Source organism: Salvelinus sp. IW2-2015, unplaced genomic scaffold (genome assembly GCF_002910315.2).
Source record: "Salvelinus sp. IW2-2015 unplaced genomic scaffold, ASM291031v2 Un_scaffold1760, whole genome shotgun sequence".
Taxonomy (NCBI): domain Eukaryota; kingdom Metazoa; phylum Chordata; class Actinopteri; order Salmoniformes; family Salmonidae; genus Salvelinus; species Salvelinus sp. IW2-2015.
This window is the reverse complement of record NW_019943140.1, coordinates 107,592-123,285: the sequence shown is the minus strand read 5'-3', so window position 1 is coordinate 123,285 and position 15,694 is coordinate 107,592. Positions and strand designations below refer to the sequence as shown.

Sequence of the window (15,694 nt, the reverse complement as noted above, 5' to 3'; positions counted from 1 at the left end):
ACCAGACACGTTTTGCGGTAAAATACGTATTAATAGTCAATACATACATGTAATGAAATATTTCTAATAAATCCAACAACCGTGTGTTATGATAACTCGCTGCGGAATGCAAACGAAGCGGTTCTTATTGGTCTACGGTGTAGAGCGCCACCCTGCGTTCAAATGAATGACGCGCACAAGACAACGCATGATCATTGGTCATACTGTACGTTCACGTTGATGCTTCACTATACAGTTGAAAACCATAAACATGATTGCAAATCAAACAGAACAATTGATGAGGAAAAGTTGTTTAATTCATTAGAAAAAACAAGTGGATATAATAACCAGCATATATAATATATAAAGTCACCCTGTCACATCCGCCACTATAATCTTTTGACCTTCAAACACACTCAGGTCAGGTTGTTTATCATCCAATAAAACACCGCAAATATTCTGTCATCAATGACGTTTCAATCAAACATATGACCATTGGTTATCGTGTAAACCTATCACACCCATTTAAACAATCATTCTTGTTTTGGGACATTATCTGATTATTATATTCTCCGTAAAGAAATATTTTAGGAATCACATGTTAAGATGCTCTTCAAGATCTAAATGTGGCATTCATTTAGTTTAAAGACAATATTATTTACGTATTATCTTTTTCTTTTTTTTTAACAATAGAAAGATGGGTGAAAATGCCATGTCCGCACAACAGACACCCTGTTCAAATCCCGCCGCCACAGCTTCAATCCTCCGGTTGCTCTGAACAATACAAAAAGAGAACAGCGAATAGATACAATCCATTTCATTCAAGACATTTTACAAGTGTATCAAAGACCTGAGTAATCAAATCAATTCCTACTATATAATCTCCATGCATTGCATTATCAATGTACGAGTACACCTACTTGACATGGTTTAGCAGGAATTTGTGCAACAGTGCTCCACATTTAAAACAGGCTAACTGATGTGACCAACTTCACAATAAGCTTTGAAGTCCATTTACCCAGAGGGTCAATGCATCGGTCTTTGGAGCTGCCAGTTACTGCAGCAGGAGCATGCATCAGGTAATAGTGAGTGAACAGTTTGAAAAAGCAGGTGTTTGTTAATGAAAGACATTCAATTACGCTCCTCCTACACCACCTCAACTGACAGACGCCATAACGTATTAACCCAGCCACACACACACACACACATACACACATACACAACCAACCGCCACACTATGACCACCCACCTCAAATGTTGTGGACAGATGTCTCGGTATCCTTTCAGGACAAATGACAGACGAGTCATTTTGTCAGCATGTAGATGTGTGTGACTAAACTCAATGAAGACAAAAAGTCAGCCTATGCCCAAGTGTTTATGTAATCTGCTGCTTAAAACATCTAATTCAATCCTGTGATGTATCTATATATTTCAATATGTCAACAGAAAATATTATGTACATGGAATGGCAGTTATGTTATATATGTCCTCTGTTTTTTTTAAGCAAGTGACAAACAGCCAATAAGTTAGACCAGGGGCCAGAATTTAAATATGAACAGCCAATTCAAGTCAGTTGTTGAATATATTTGTTTGAAGGAATAACCATGCCATCCCACTTCTGTGAGTTAATCTATGTTGCTAAGAAACATGCAGATATTTAAAATCAGTGTTTGAACTCAATCATGATGAAACCTCATTTCTGGTRGTGAAGCAAATATGTGGCAACAAGCAATGATTAGCCAACAGCTAGAGGAGAGTAGAATGAACAAGGAAACGGTCAGTTCGTAACCACAGTTACAGGAACATTAGTTTGTAACCTCGGATCTAGGTCAGGGGAATCTAGCTCTTCTATGGTTCAGCAGACGTCTGCTGTAATAAAACATGGCCGCTTTCCCATGAATAGGTAGAAGAACCCAGAGAAGAKCCCTCACCCAGACCCCCCTCTATTTGGCTGAATTTAGACAGGCAGCCCAATTCCCCCCCACTAATTGGTCTTTTAATCAATCACATCAAATATGTTTCAGAGCTGATCTGATTTTTCAAAAAGATCAATTAGTGAAAAAAAYTTTAGAATTGGGCTGCTTGTCTGAACGCTGCCAAACTATCAGACCAAATGCTAAATGTTCRGTCTTCGACACGAGCAGTGCTGAAGAGTCTTTCTACGCTTTGTGTAAACAGACACGAGCGATTCAGCAAACAGGAAAGAGTAGAAAGATGTTCTTCCCATCATGCCTCCATCCAGTTRCTATTGACACTGAGGGAGACGTGGGTCAGGTGTGTCACTGCTCAGGGAGGTTTGGTTCTGCTGTAGTCTCTTGTCACCCCAYAGTCCTGTCCAATCAGAGGCTAGCTCTTGGTGGGGCGTAGCTTCCGGCGGAAGTACTCAGGCGCGGCCTCGACCAGCCAATCAGCATCCACCAGACACAGGTCCCTCATGTAGCACTTGGAGGTGTGCAGGAGCTCATTGAAGACCACGTAAGCAGGCTTGGCCTGGAAGAGGACAGAGGAGGGGTGGATGGCAACAGGCTGGTGGGTATCCAGGGCRGTGTAGCTGCCATCTGGCTGCAGCTCTGCAGCGTTCATAAACAGACCGTGGGCCAGGCAGCGACGCACGCTCCCCGTGTCCGACCCACACGACTCCAGCTTCATGCTCAGCTGGTACACAGAGGGGAGAAGGAGAGGTCATTGCGGGTGAAAAGAGATAAATCATATGGAAATATCATGAACTTGTTCAGGTGAAAGATATCCATGTTTGAATTCATCAGCCGATCAGAAGACCTAAGAGTTTAAAAATGTTGCCGCCAACACATTTGGAAAAATTGCAGTGTGCAGATTCCCCTCTTGCTGAGGAACAGCCARGTTGAGAGACCTGGTTACTTGTGATGTTAGGGACTTGTTCTCCTACCTTCAGGCAAATCTCTCGGAGCTGTGRACGGACCTCTCCAACCATGCWCATGTTCCTGCTGTTGACAAAGTTCTCCCGACACCACTCCTACAACACACACATCAGAGCCCGTACTGACTACATCATCTAGAAACCATAACACTTCATCAATAAACACTCGGGGCTGGTGATGAACATCTGGACTAAAAAACAATGCTCGATGGAGAAATATTTGATTTATTTACCAATTTATTTATTTTTTAGCCCTTTTTCTCCACAATTTCACGGTATCCAATTGGTAGTTACATTCTTGTCTCATCGCTGCAACTCCCGTACGGACTCGGGAGAGGCGAAGGTCGAGAGCCGTGCGTCCTCCGACACATAACCCAACCAAGCCGCACTGCTTCTTGACACAATGCCCGCTTAACCCGGAAGCCAGCTGCACCAATGTGTCGGAGGAAACACTGTACACCTGGCGACCGTGTCAGCATGTACTGCACCCGGCCCGCCACAGGAGTCACTAGAGCGCGATGGGACAAGGACATCCCTGCCGTTCAACCCCTCCCCTAAACCGGACGACGCTGGGAAAAATGGGTCTCCCGGTCGCGGCCGGCTGCGACAGAGCCTGGACTCGAACCCAGAATCGCCTAGGGGCACAGCTAGCACTGTGATGCAGTGCCTTAGACCACTACGCCACTTCGGGAGACCTGGAGAAGCATTTTAGTCTGGGGACCAGACCCTATATGTCCAGAGATATTATACAGACTGTATGAAGGCTCCTAAAAGGCCTCTTTGTTCTGACCCCTGACCCTATATGTCCAGAGATATTATACAGACTGTATGAAGGCTCCTAAAAGGCCTCTTTGTTCTGACCCCTGACCCTATATGTCCAGAGATATTATACAGACTGTATGAAGGCTCCTAAAAGGCCTCTTCGTTCTGACCCCTGACCTTGTTGGCGTTTACTTTCTTGAAGGCTCTGTAGATGTTGAGCAGTGTCAAGTGATCTCCCTCGCTGGTGGTGAACTTCTTGCGTGCGGCGAGACTCTCCTCTCGGCGTGCGGGCGGGTTATAGAGCACCGTGTCCACCGACAGCAGAGACACGATGGTCAGCACCTCCTCAGAACACTGGAAGTCTGGTGACAGCAAGATGGTCTGTAGACACACGCGAGAGAGAAAGAGAGAAAGACACAGCCAGAAAGAATGTTTTAATACAGTATTTAGTGTGGCTCCTTATAAACAAAAAATGGGGGGGATGCCTAGTCAGTTGCACAACTGAAGGCCCATTTCCTGTGTGTCCATCTTACCTTGGCATAGCYTGGCTCCAGSGGGAAGCTGGCCATCTTCTTGCCCAGAGGAGTGAGGGTGACCTGCTCACCTTTCCTCCCTACAGCCCCCAGCAGATCCAGCTGCTCCACGGCCGAACGCATCGCCTCTGAACAGTCACATTACGTTATCACAACATTACGCCATTACAACACATTCTGACCAAACAAATCATCAACAGGAAACTGCAACACTCCAGCAGTACAACTCTTATCTGAGCCGACAACGCAGTGGATTAATACCCGTTTCAATGGATTCTACCATGTCTGATGACTTTATCATCACAGCGAAGACACACTGCTTACCAGGAGAAGGCTTAGACATGAAGTCAAAGTTCATCACGTCAGGGATTCCCAGAGCCAGAAGCTGTAGCATGACACTGGCCAGGTTACACCTGCAGAGAGAACACAAGAGCAGAACAGTCAATCACAGCCACAGAGACATGTTTCTTATACTGCAGCAACAACTYGGTCGTGTTCATTAGAGCACACTGTAGCAAAAACCTTTCMCAACGGAGKWTWWTTWWTTTWTTTAAACYAGCATTTCTTATTGGACATGTTGAGATAGTACTTCTCTGGTTCTACTGAAAATAGTTCTGTTCTCTTCCAACAGGTCAACAGTGACTACACTTGCTTTGGTTGCTCATATACACATCTGTCCARCTGATCCAACGCCAGCCATGATGGTCCAACCTCCATCACAGGAATGGGGATCTGTGTGTGTGTGTGTCCTACCTTTGTATCTCAGGCACGGTCATGGGGATGAGGTTGTCAAACTCGTCCTCGGTGTAGAGACGGTAGACGGAGCCGGAGTCCTCTCTGCCAGCCCTGCCCGCCCTCTGCCACGCCTGGGCTTTAGATACACGCTGCACTGCCAACACCTCCAGACCGCTCTCTGAGGGGCGGATACAAGGTACATTACAATGGAAATAAATCAGATTTAAAAAAATATTCAATCCTTAAAAATATATATATGTGTGTGTATTGTTGTTTTTTCTTCTTCAAAAAGTTGGAAAACAATTATGAGATCAAATTAATTTATTAATTCACACCAGGGCCACAGAACTGAGTGACTGACAAGTAGAGAAAGAGATAGGAAATGAGGTTAAAGAGCTTTGTGTCCTGTCACAATGAGATGTCTCACCTGGGTTGAAACGTTTTGCTTTCACCATGCCTGTATCAATGACGTATTTGATCCCCGAGATGGTGATCGACGTCTCTGCAATGTTGGTTGACAGGATTACCTTCCTACAACCCTGGCAAAACAAAAAAACACAAAAGGACAATAGATATATGAAGTTCAACTGTCCGGTATTTCCAGACTACTATGAAATAATGACCTATAATGAATTACAATACGAGTGAAATAGTTTCCCTTACAGAAAATGGTAAAAAAAAAAAAAATACCCTCCAATTTAGGCCACAAGTACAGGATGAGTCAACACCTTATTCAGGTTGGAGTTAACAGAATATTCACTTTTAAAACTGATTGTCACTGGACAGTTACTTTAATATGAAGCCTTAGTTGCTTGATCATCACAAATAAATGATTGCAGGATATTGTACACGGCCCTCTAAGGGGGACGTATCCTACCTTCGGTGCAGGCTGGAAGACTCTGAGCTGCTGTAAAGGGGGTAGGGAGGCGTACAGGGGGATGACAGTCATGGGACCACAGCTGTCAGGGAGGTGCTTGGCGATGTCACGGCAGGTACGAGCCAGCGCCTCTATCTCCTCCTGTCCTGTCATGAACACCAGGATGTCATGTGACGCAGGGGCTTCCTGTTCAGGATGGACGCATCACAACCACAATCTTGTCTGTCATCATATGTTGATTTGGAATCACGTCTAACTTGTGTTTTTCAGAAAGGTATGATTCATGTTACGCTGTGAGGTTGAGTCGTGATAGGAGGGTGTCTAGTAGCCTGGTTAAAGAAGACTGAACTAGTGAAGGAAAAGAAAATGGGGGGGGGCTAGGTGTCTGAGCCTCAGAAATGTATTTATTCTATTACGTCTATTTGAACAGGGACAATGTACAACAACAACAGAAGTGTCAGAAATTAGAAGCACTGCACCAGATTTAGCAAACAGCTAATGTACATCTGCAGTCCCCAGGCAGGGAAGGAAATACATACAATACCTAGCCCGCAAAAGTTTTTCTACATTGTAGAATTAATAGCGAGACCGTCAAAACATGAATATAAAATACACATTGACTCACATTTGGAATCATAGTAGTAAAAAAAAAGTTTTAAATCAAACTATATGTATATTTGAGATTCTTCAAAGTAGCCACCCTTGCCTTGATGATAGCTTTGCACACCTCTTGACATTCTCTCGACCAAATTGAGATGGTTTGGTTGATTGCAGAAATGAAGAAAAGCACCAGACTTGCTCACATGTGGGAACTCCTTCAAGGACAGTTGGAAAAGCATTCCAGGTGAGCTGGGTTGAGAGAATCAAAGAGAGTAGTGCAAAGCTATCATCAGGCAAAGTGGACTTTGACGACATCTCAAATATACATAATGCTTTCATGTATACCACTTGTTTTCGGATCACTACATAGTAATCCAGAGAGGTTGTTTCATTATATAGGTTTTGAGGTCTGTCCTATTATGCTAACAATGTAAAAACATAACACGAAGAGAATATACCCTGAATGAGTAGGTGTCCAAACTGTTGAGTGTACATCGAGTGTTACGGATGCATGGTGAGAGGGGGCGAATTAAGAGGGAGAATATGCTCTATACATGGGGAGGGGAAGTGCCGCTTTGCGAGGTGGCTAAGGGGGGAGATAACCATCAGCGAATCCTCAATCTTAGACAACTCCGGCCCTGGCCAACGGTTAGCAGTGGAGATTAAGCATCGACACGGGGCAGAGTCCTAGGGTACACCTATTGGCGCTAGCTTCTGTTGGGAAACTGTTCACCCCATCTCAGTGCCAATTGCGGCTGGCGCTGTTGCGTTTACTGCCAGTACAGTTCCACAGGACGCCCAGTCATCAGCCTGGCTACGTTACGGGTTTAGATACACACAGGAATCCTCTTATCAGAACCGCCGCTCTTAGGTTAGATTAACACGGACCATTAGTACACCGCTGCTAAAAGACGTTAGGTTTAGATAGCACACAGACCCATACACTGGCCTCTACTGGTTAGATACACACAGACCCCATACAACGCCTGTACGTTGTCTTAGATTACACACGACCCCATACACCGCCTGCTACGTAGGTTACTAAACACAGCAGACCCCATAACAGACGCGCTGCTACGGTTAGTTAATACACAACAGACCGCATCCACACGGGCCTCTATGTTGGGAGGGGGGGGCGGGTTAGATACACATCAGACCCCCTACATCAGCTGCTCCTGTACGGTTAGATACACACGACCCCAACAGCTGCACGTAGATACAACGCCATGCACGCCTTACGTTGTCACAGCATACAGTGCTATAGATCCACACGACCCCAGACGCCGTTACTAGTCCACACATACACCCCTGCTTTTAACAAGCCTACGCTCGTTAGATCACACAGACCTACATACCACCTGGCCTACTGCATAGTTTTTATTATTAAAGCAAAAATTCAACCTATCAACTGACAAACGTGGTAATATACTGCAATGCCCATAATTGCCATAGGCCTGTTTCTTTTCCGGCTCGAACAGAGAGGATACACTTTTAGGTCTGCTCCGTTAAGTCACACCCATACCTGATTGGACTGGAAAGACTGACACCAGTGCAGCCTGCAGGTAGTCTGAACTGGGGCTGCTTGGTGTGTACAATCTGGATGGGATGCTGCCTGCCCCCAGGTACAGCACAGGAGACTTGTTGAAGTACTTCGAGAGAACAGGTCCACGTCCATGGTGCTGACATCACATACCTAGAACGGTACATTGAAGAGGCAATATATCAGATTTATTTATAAATACCTTTAAAAACAAAAAATGTACACACACTAGTCTTGAATTGGTCTTGGGAGCGTATTGTTGACATTCCTATATTGGGTGCTTTGACAATGGGAACACCAGATCAGGGGTGCGCACAGTCACACCACACACACACACACACACACACACACACAACACACACACACACACACACACCACACACACACAACACACACAACACACACACACACACACAACCACACACACACAATGATGCACACACACACACGACACACACACACACTAATTCATGTAAGTCTAACGTCAGTGACGCTAGCCTGGAATTCAAAATTAAATGTTCCGTTTCACCATTGTTTCAGACCGTATCACGTTGGATTCCAGGCTACTGAGGGCTAGCAATGACCTACCTTGAGGGGGATCTTGTTCTGTTCTCTGCGTTTGCGCTGGGCAGCCTTTACCACTCCGAAAAGCACGTCCGTGTGCACAGTGCGCTCGTGAGCCTCGTCCAGCACCACCACGGTGTAGCGTAGCAGTAAGGGGTCTCCTATGGCCTCACGCAGGAGCATACCATCTGTCATGAACTTCAGCTTCGTCTCCGAGGAGGTGACATCCTCAAATCGCACCGTGTAGCCAACCTGAAAAAGGAGGATTGGATCCCCCCCCCCCCCGATTTGATTGTTTGGTAACAGTCCACATACAGCCTAGCTTTAGAGAGTTTACAAGATTGAAGTTTTGTACAAGACTTATAAAACTACAAGACATGGATTGTCGTTGGGTACATTCCACTGACGATGAAAAGGTAACAACCACCACATTGCTATTGAATGAAGTACAAAAACACATGTTTTCTACTAGAGTTTGAACACCAGATTGTAAAAAAAATGTTTTTACGCACCAGTTTCCCCAGCTGAGTTCTCTTCTCCTCTGCTACCCTCGTTGCCAGGGAGATAGCTGCCACTCGGCGTGGCTGTGTCACAGCGACGATGCCCTGTCGCGCGATGCCAGCTTCATACAGGTACTGAGGAATCTGGGTGGTCTTCCCAGAACCCGTCTCACCTGAGGGACAGGGCACCGGAAGACACAATGGTTTGGTCAGCCAATGTTATAATAGTTGAAGGCAAAATCTACATGTTATGACGATTGCAACCACATGAACAATCAACACGGGTACTCAGATGAACAAGAAGGGAGCTCTGAATTTGTTCAATAAAAAAATAAAAACTTGTTTTCGTTGCAAAACGTTTTTTCCCCGACTAATGCTTACACCTCAGCTGAGTCCTGGGGTATGTTCACTCGGATCCATACAGAAGCCAACAAATAACCAAATAAAATTGTATTTGTCACATTTGTAAACAACAGGTGTAGACTAAGGGCGTCCGCATGCTTCCCAGCTGAAACACTTCTGTGTTCTTCTTTTGTTTTGGATTTCGGTGAGGGGTTTTTCGGCTGTTCGGGGACACAAAAACAAAGTTCCAGAGCCAAAGTAAAAAAGTTTACGGGCCCTTCCCAACACGGCAGAGAAATTTAGAAAATAATTTTAAAAAACGGAGGAATAAATACAGTGAGTAACATTAACTTACGGCAGGTAGCCTAGTGGTTAGAGCGTTGGGCCAGTAACCGAAAGGTTGCTAGTTCGAATCCCCGAACTGACAAGGTAAAAATCTGTCATTCTGCCCCTGAACAAGGCAGTGTTCCTAGGTCGTCATTGTAAATAAGAATTTGTTCGTAACTGACTTGCCTAGTAAAATAAAAGGTTAAAAAAATATATATCATAATAACACAGGGTAAGTACCGAGTCGACGTACGTAAAATGCTGTGAAAAGGTGTGTTTTCCCCCTTTCTAATTTAGCATATTTTTGATACTGAATGTTAATCAGAGCTTCAACCAAAACCTCATATTAGATAAAGGGAACCTGAGTGAACAAATAACAATTACTTACTCGTTTAATTTATTTCATAAACAAAGTTATGTAACACCCAAAAAGTAATTGCCTCCTTTAAACTCAATAACTGGTTGTTCCGCTTTTAGCTGCAATGACTCCAACCAAATGCCAAAAACATCTCAATTGGAATTAGGACTTTCGACTAGATAATTACAAAACTTCTAAATTGTTGCTTTTTAGCAATTTTTTTAATGTCGACTTGATTGTGTGTTTTGGATCATTGTCTTGCTGCATGACCCAGCTGCACTTCAGCTTCAGCCTGACAACAGGTCCTTCACCTTAGTAKCGAGTCTGAATACTTATGTAAATGTAATATCAGTTTTTTTCTTTGTAATAAATTAGCAAAACATTCTAAAAACCTGTTTTTTTGTTTTGTCATTATCGTGGTATTGTGTGTAGCAAACAATTTAATCAATTTTAGAATAAGGCTGTAACATAACGTGGAAAAAGTCAAGGGGTCTGAATAATTTCAGAAGGCTATGTATATCATTGGGGTGGAAACTGTTCAGGGTAGATGTCGACCGATTATGATTTTTCAACGCCGATACCGATTACTTGGAGGACCAAAAAAAGCCGATATTGATTAATTGGGCGATATATAGATAGATACATAGATATATATCTAACAATGACAATTACAAGAATACTGAATGAACACTTATTTTAACTTAATATAATACATCAAATCAATTTAGTCTCAAATAAATAATGAAACATGTTCAATTTGGTTAAAATAATGCAAAAACAAAGTGTTGGAGAAGTAAAAGTGCAATATGTGCCATGTAAGAAAGCTAACGTTTAAGTTCCTTGCTCAGAACATGAGAACATATGAAAGCTGGTGGTTCCTTTTAACTGGAGTCTTCAATATTCCCAGGTAAGAAGTTTTAGGTTGTAGTTATTATAGGACTTTTTCTCTCTATACCATTTGTATTTCAAAGACCTTTGACTATTGGATGTTCTTATAGGCACTATYGTATTGCCAGCCTAATCTCYGGAGTTAATGTGCTTGAAGTCATAAACAGCGCTGTGCTTCAAGCATTGTGAAAAGCTGCTGGCTAACGGACGAAAGTGCGGTTTGAATGAATGCTTACGAGCCTAAACACACAGAAATACGAGTCTTAGGTCATTAATATGGTCAAATCCGGAAACTATAATTTCGAAAACAAAACGTTTATTCTTTCAGTGAAATACGGAACCGTTACGTATTTTGTCGAACGGGTGGCATCCCTAAGTCWAAATTTTGCTGTTACATTGCACAACCTTCAATGTTATACAATTATGTAAAATTCTGGCAAATTAATTACGGTCTTTGTTAGGAAGAAATGGTCTTCACACAGTTCGCAACAAGCCAGGCGGCCCAAACTGCTGCACATACCCTGACTCTGCTTGCACGGAACACAAGTGACACAATTTCCACCGCATTGATTATATGCAACGCAGGAAAAGATAGTTAAACTAGTAATATCATCAACCATGTGTAGTTAACTAGTGACTATGTTAAGATTGATTGTTTTTTATAAGATAAGTTTAATGCTAGCTGGCAACTAACCATGGCTCCTTGCCAGTATCCTCGTGGATTGCAATATAATCGGCGTCCAAAAATGGCGATTACCGATTGTTACGAAAACTTGAAAATCGGCCCTAATTAAAATCGGCCATTCCGATTAATCGGTCGACCTCTAGTTCAGGTTCCAGACTTGGTGCATCGGTACCGCTTGCCGTGGAGTAGCAGAGAAAACAMTCTATGAATTGGGTGGCTGGAGTCTGACAAGTTTTAGGGCCTTCCTATGACACCGCCTGGTATAGAGGACCTGGATGGCAGGGTGCTCGGCCCTAGTGATGTACTGGGCCGTACGCACTACCCTCTGTAGCACCTTGCGGTCGGATGCCAAGCAGTTGCCATACCAAATGGTAATGCAGCCAGTCAAGATTCTCTCAATGGTGCAGCTGTAGAACTTTTTTGAGGATCTCAGGGCCTATGCTGAATCTTTTCAGCCTCATGAGAGGGAAGAAGCGTTGTCGTGCCTTCATGACTATGTTAGTGTGTGGACCATGATAATTCCTTAGTGATATGGACACGGAGGAACTTGAAACTCTCAACCCGCTCCACTAGAGCCCCGGAACACATTTGGGGTAAACGTTTATTGCAAAACGTTTTGCTACGATATGCGACTAATGAAGACACACCTGATAAACCACTGACAGCTGGCCATTAAGATCACTAGCTATTTATCAATCATGATTTGACCTCACATTTTTCCAAGTACCCAGATGTCATGAATGCACCATGGGAACTCCGGAAAAAAACAGAGGTCAAATCATAACGGCAATGATCTCGGGTCTAGAAAGACGCCTGAGTTTCAGACTTGGAATTCCGAGTTGAATGACTGTTTTGACTGCGGCACCTGGCTCACGAGGCAACCCGATTACACAAATAATGCAATTTACTAGGGATGCACGATATATCGGTGAACATATCGGAAGCGGACGATATTAGCCAAAAATGCCAACATCTATATCGGCCCGATTTTTTGTTTAAAGCCMATGTCAAAGCTGACGTACAAACCTATATAACGTAGGTACATGACGTAATGACGCCACGTAAAATTTGGCACTACACGTGCAACATAGCATCCCTAACCTAGCCCACAATGTCTGCTATGTGGATCGAGCAGTCAACAAGTCCAGCAGTCATTTGAAAGAGTAAGAACATTTCAGCGAGACAACTCAAAGGCGAAATCCATTAACGGCAAGATAATGGAATTCCTTGCCCTTGACAATCAACCGTTCTCTGTCGTGGGTGATGTTGGCTTTCGCCGACTGATCGAGCACAGTTACACACTACCAAGTGCACTATTTTTCAGATGTTGCCCTACCGGACTTAAAACAGTAATAACGTCACTGCTATCAGCTTCACGACTGACATTTGGACCAGCGATATCAGCCCCATGAGCATGTCGAGTCTGACAGCACAGTGGGTCGTCGAGGATTTCATACTGAGGAAAGTCGTATTGCCTGCTCATGATTGTGCTTTTTGTCATACCGCTGCTGCCATTTTAATGGCATGTGAGAACATGGACACACTACCTGACTCCATTCAAACAACTGACTGGAGAAATAAGCTCATCAACTGCATCTGCAGCAGACGTGATAACCTCTGTCATGGCATTGAAACACCTGCTCAACAAAACTGCCAACAGGCRGTGAACAAGCGATTCGGTGGCATTCTCTCTTTACTGTGTCGCCACCATACTCAAGGCTATGTACATGTACCATTACTGCGATGCAGACAAGAAACAGGGTTTACGTGAAATGTTACAGACACAGCTGGACAAGATGGAWATGGACAGAGTGACAGTGAGCACAGAGGAAGAGAGGCCACAGACAGACAGAGCTGAAACTTCACTGCTTGACATGCATGATGAAATCCTGGTTGAGACTGAAACGACTGAACAAGGAAACAGCACAGCAAGRAAGTGAAAGAAATACGTTTTGATTATGTTTTACTGGTAATGGGGACATACGTAAATGGCAACAAAATAACCTTCTGGTCAGTGTGGTGTGTGTAACCTTTATTTAACTAGGCCAGTCAGTTAAAAACAAATTCTTATTTACAATGACTTCCTACCCCGGCCAAACCCAGACAACGCTGGGCCAATTGTGCGCCGCCCTATCGCCGAATCACGGCCTGATGTGATACAGTCTGGTTTCGAAACCAGGGACTGCAGTGACGCCTCTTGCTCTGAGATGCAATTCCTTACACGGAACCCAAACCGGCTGCGCCATCGTCCGCTATCGTGCATACATTTATTTTGCCGCCCCACACCAAACGCGATCACGACACGCAGGTTAAAATATCAAAACAAACTCTGAACCAATGACATTCATTTGGAGACAGGTCGAAAAGCATTAAACATGTACGGCAATTTAGCTAGTTAGCTTGCACTTGCTAYCTAACGTTAATTTGTTCTATTTAGCTAGCTTGCTGTTGCTAGCTAATTCGTCCTGGGATATAAACATTGAGTTTTTATTTTACCTGAAATGCACAAGGACCTCTAGTCCGACAATTAATCCACACATAAAACGGCCAACCGAATCGTTTCTAGTAATTTCTCCTCCTTCCAGGCTTTTTCATCTTTGAACTTATATGGTGATCGCATCTAAACTTTCATTGTTTTACCACGACAACAGGCAACAAAGTTCGTCTTTCAATCACCCACGTGGGTATAACCAATGAGGAGATGGCACGTGGGTACCTGCTTCWATAAACCAATGAGAAGATGGGACAGGCAGGACTTTCAGCACGATCTGAGTCAGAAATAGGAATGACTTCTATTTTAGCCCTTGGCGTCGCATGAGCAGTGTGGGTGCAATAATTGAATAACATGGATTTCTAAATTTATTTTGCGAGCTCGCGCACACGACGTGTCCGGTCTGGTCAGTATGTTAGACCACTGTGTCCATGTGTGTGGGTTAACTATTTAAATTGTACTAGAATGATTAAAAGGCCGCTAAAATTTAAAATAATCGGTTATCGGTATTGTTTTTTGGGGGGCAAGTAAAATTTCGGACATTGGTATCCGCCAAAAATGTCGATGCATTACTACAATTAACTTTCAACTGATGCAAAACACGCCTACCTAAATCGCCGGGCCAGATTAATCGAATCCCCTCCACGAGACAAAGTCAGATTCTTTGTGTATGAGCCATTTTGGCCTACTTAAGTGGTTGTTGTTTTGTAGTTTGTCGGTCTTTGTATATACACTAAACGTGTAGCTATATCGCCACAGGTGACCGGGAAATAGCCTATGGCGGTAGAGGTATGGAAAGCATACGGTTTGGAACTATTACATCTGCCTGTATGGAATTCTTGCTGTAATAAATTGGCTAAATATCCAACCGAAGATCTGCGTCTGGAAACCGGTTGTTTGGCAAGCGTTGATGAACATTTGCAATCCCACCTGTGCTGTGCTACAGTGGCTATTGCATTACCTTGTGACTAGGTTAAGCCAACTTACCTATCAATACAGCACTATGAAGCTGTCTAAGCTGGTTAATGAGTTGAGACTTCGCCTGGTAAATGGGAAGATTTTTCCTTTGCACGTCTATTGGTACCGATGCATTTTCCTTTCTAGGTAGCAGCATCCCAGGCTTCTTGTCAAGACGGAAAAAAGGAGACCCCGGCTTAAATTTCTTCGCCGGAGGATGATCGGGGTTGTGGGGCATGGTCTAGAGAGAACCGCTTTACAAAGCAAAACTTAAGGCTTGTTCAAAATGAAATGGAAATATATATATTTTATGGACAAATACAGCCAAGCTACACTGCGGTTGTTTACCTCATCGACACGGCTAAATCCTTCCCACGTGGTAAGTTCCGTCGCAGGAGTATGACGTCATATAGCCCCCCCTAACGGTGAGACTGTGCTATGGCAATATAGGCCTACACGCGTCACCTCACATTCAACATGGGAGCCTAAAATCCAAAGAAGTATCACAGATAGAATAATGAGCCAGATATTTCACCGGATGTGTAAATGTGAAGCACCTGGTTGGCATTTCCACTCGCTATCAAATATGGTGATAAGAGGAAGTGGACGGCAGTGGGAGAACATGGAGATAGATGGATTTTGGCCGATATTCTGCGAATT

The 15,694-nt window shown here is 43.8% G+C and overlaps 1 protein-coding gene across 1 annotated transcript; it reads right to left on the bottom strand.

Moving 5' to 3' along the window:
- Positions 1-278: 278 nt before the first annotated feature.
- On the bottom strand, positions 279-15,441 carry LOC112071898 (ATP-dependent RNA helicase DHX33-like). Its single transcript, XM_024139324.2, is given in 13 exon segments — positions 279-2,634; positions 2,885-2,971; positions 3,815-4,018; positions 4,171-4,298; positions 4,495-4,583; positions 4,924-5,083; positions 5,333-5,444; positions 5,783-5,964; positions 7,905-8,037; positions 8,040-8,075; positions 8,511-8,738; positions 8,999-9,159; positions 15,065-15,441. Coding segments are annotated over 13 exon segments (2,037 nt in total). The 5' UTR covers positions 15,273-15,441; the 3' UTR covers positions 279-2,325.
- Between the last annotated feature and the right edge of the window lie 253 nt (positions 15,442-15,694).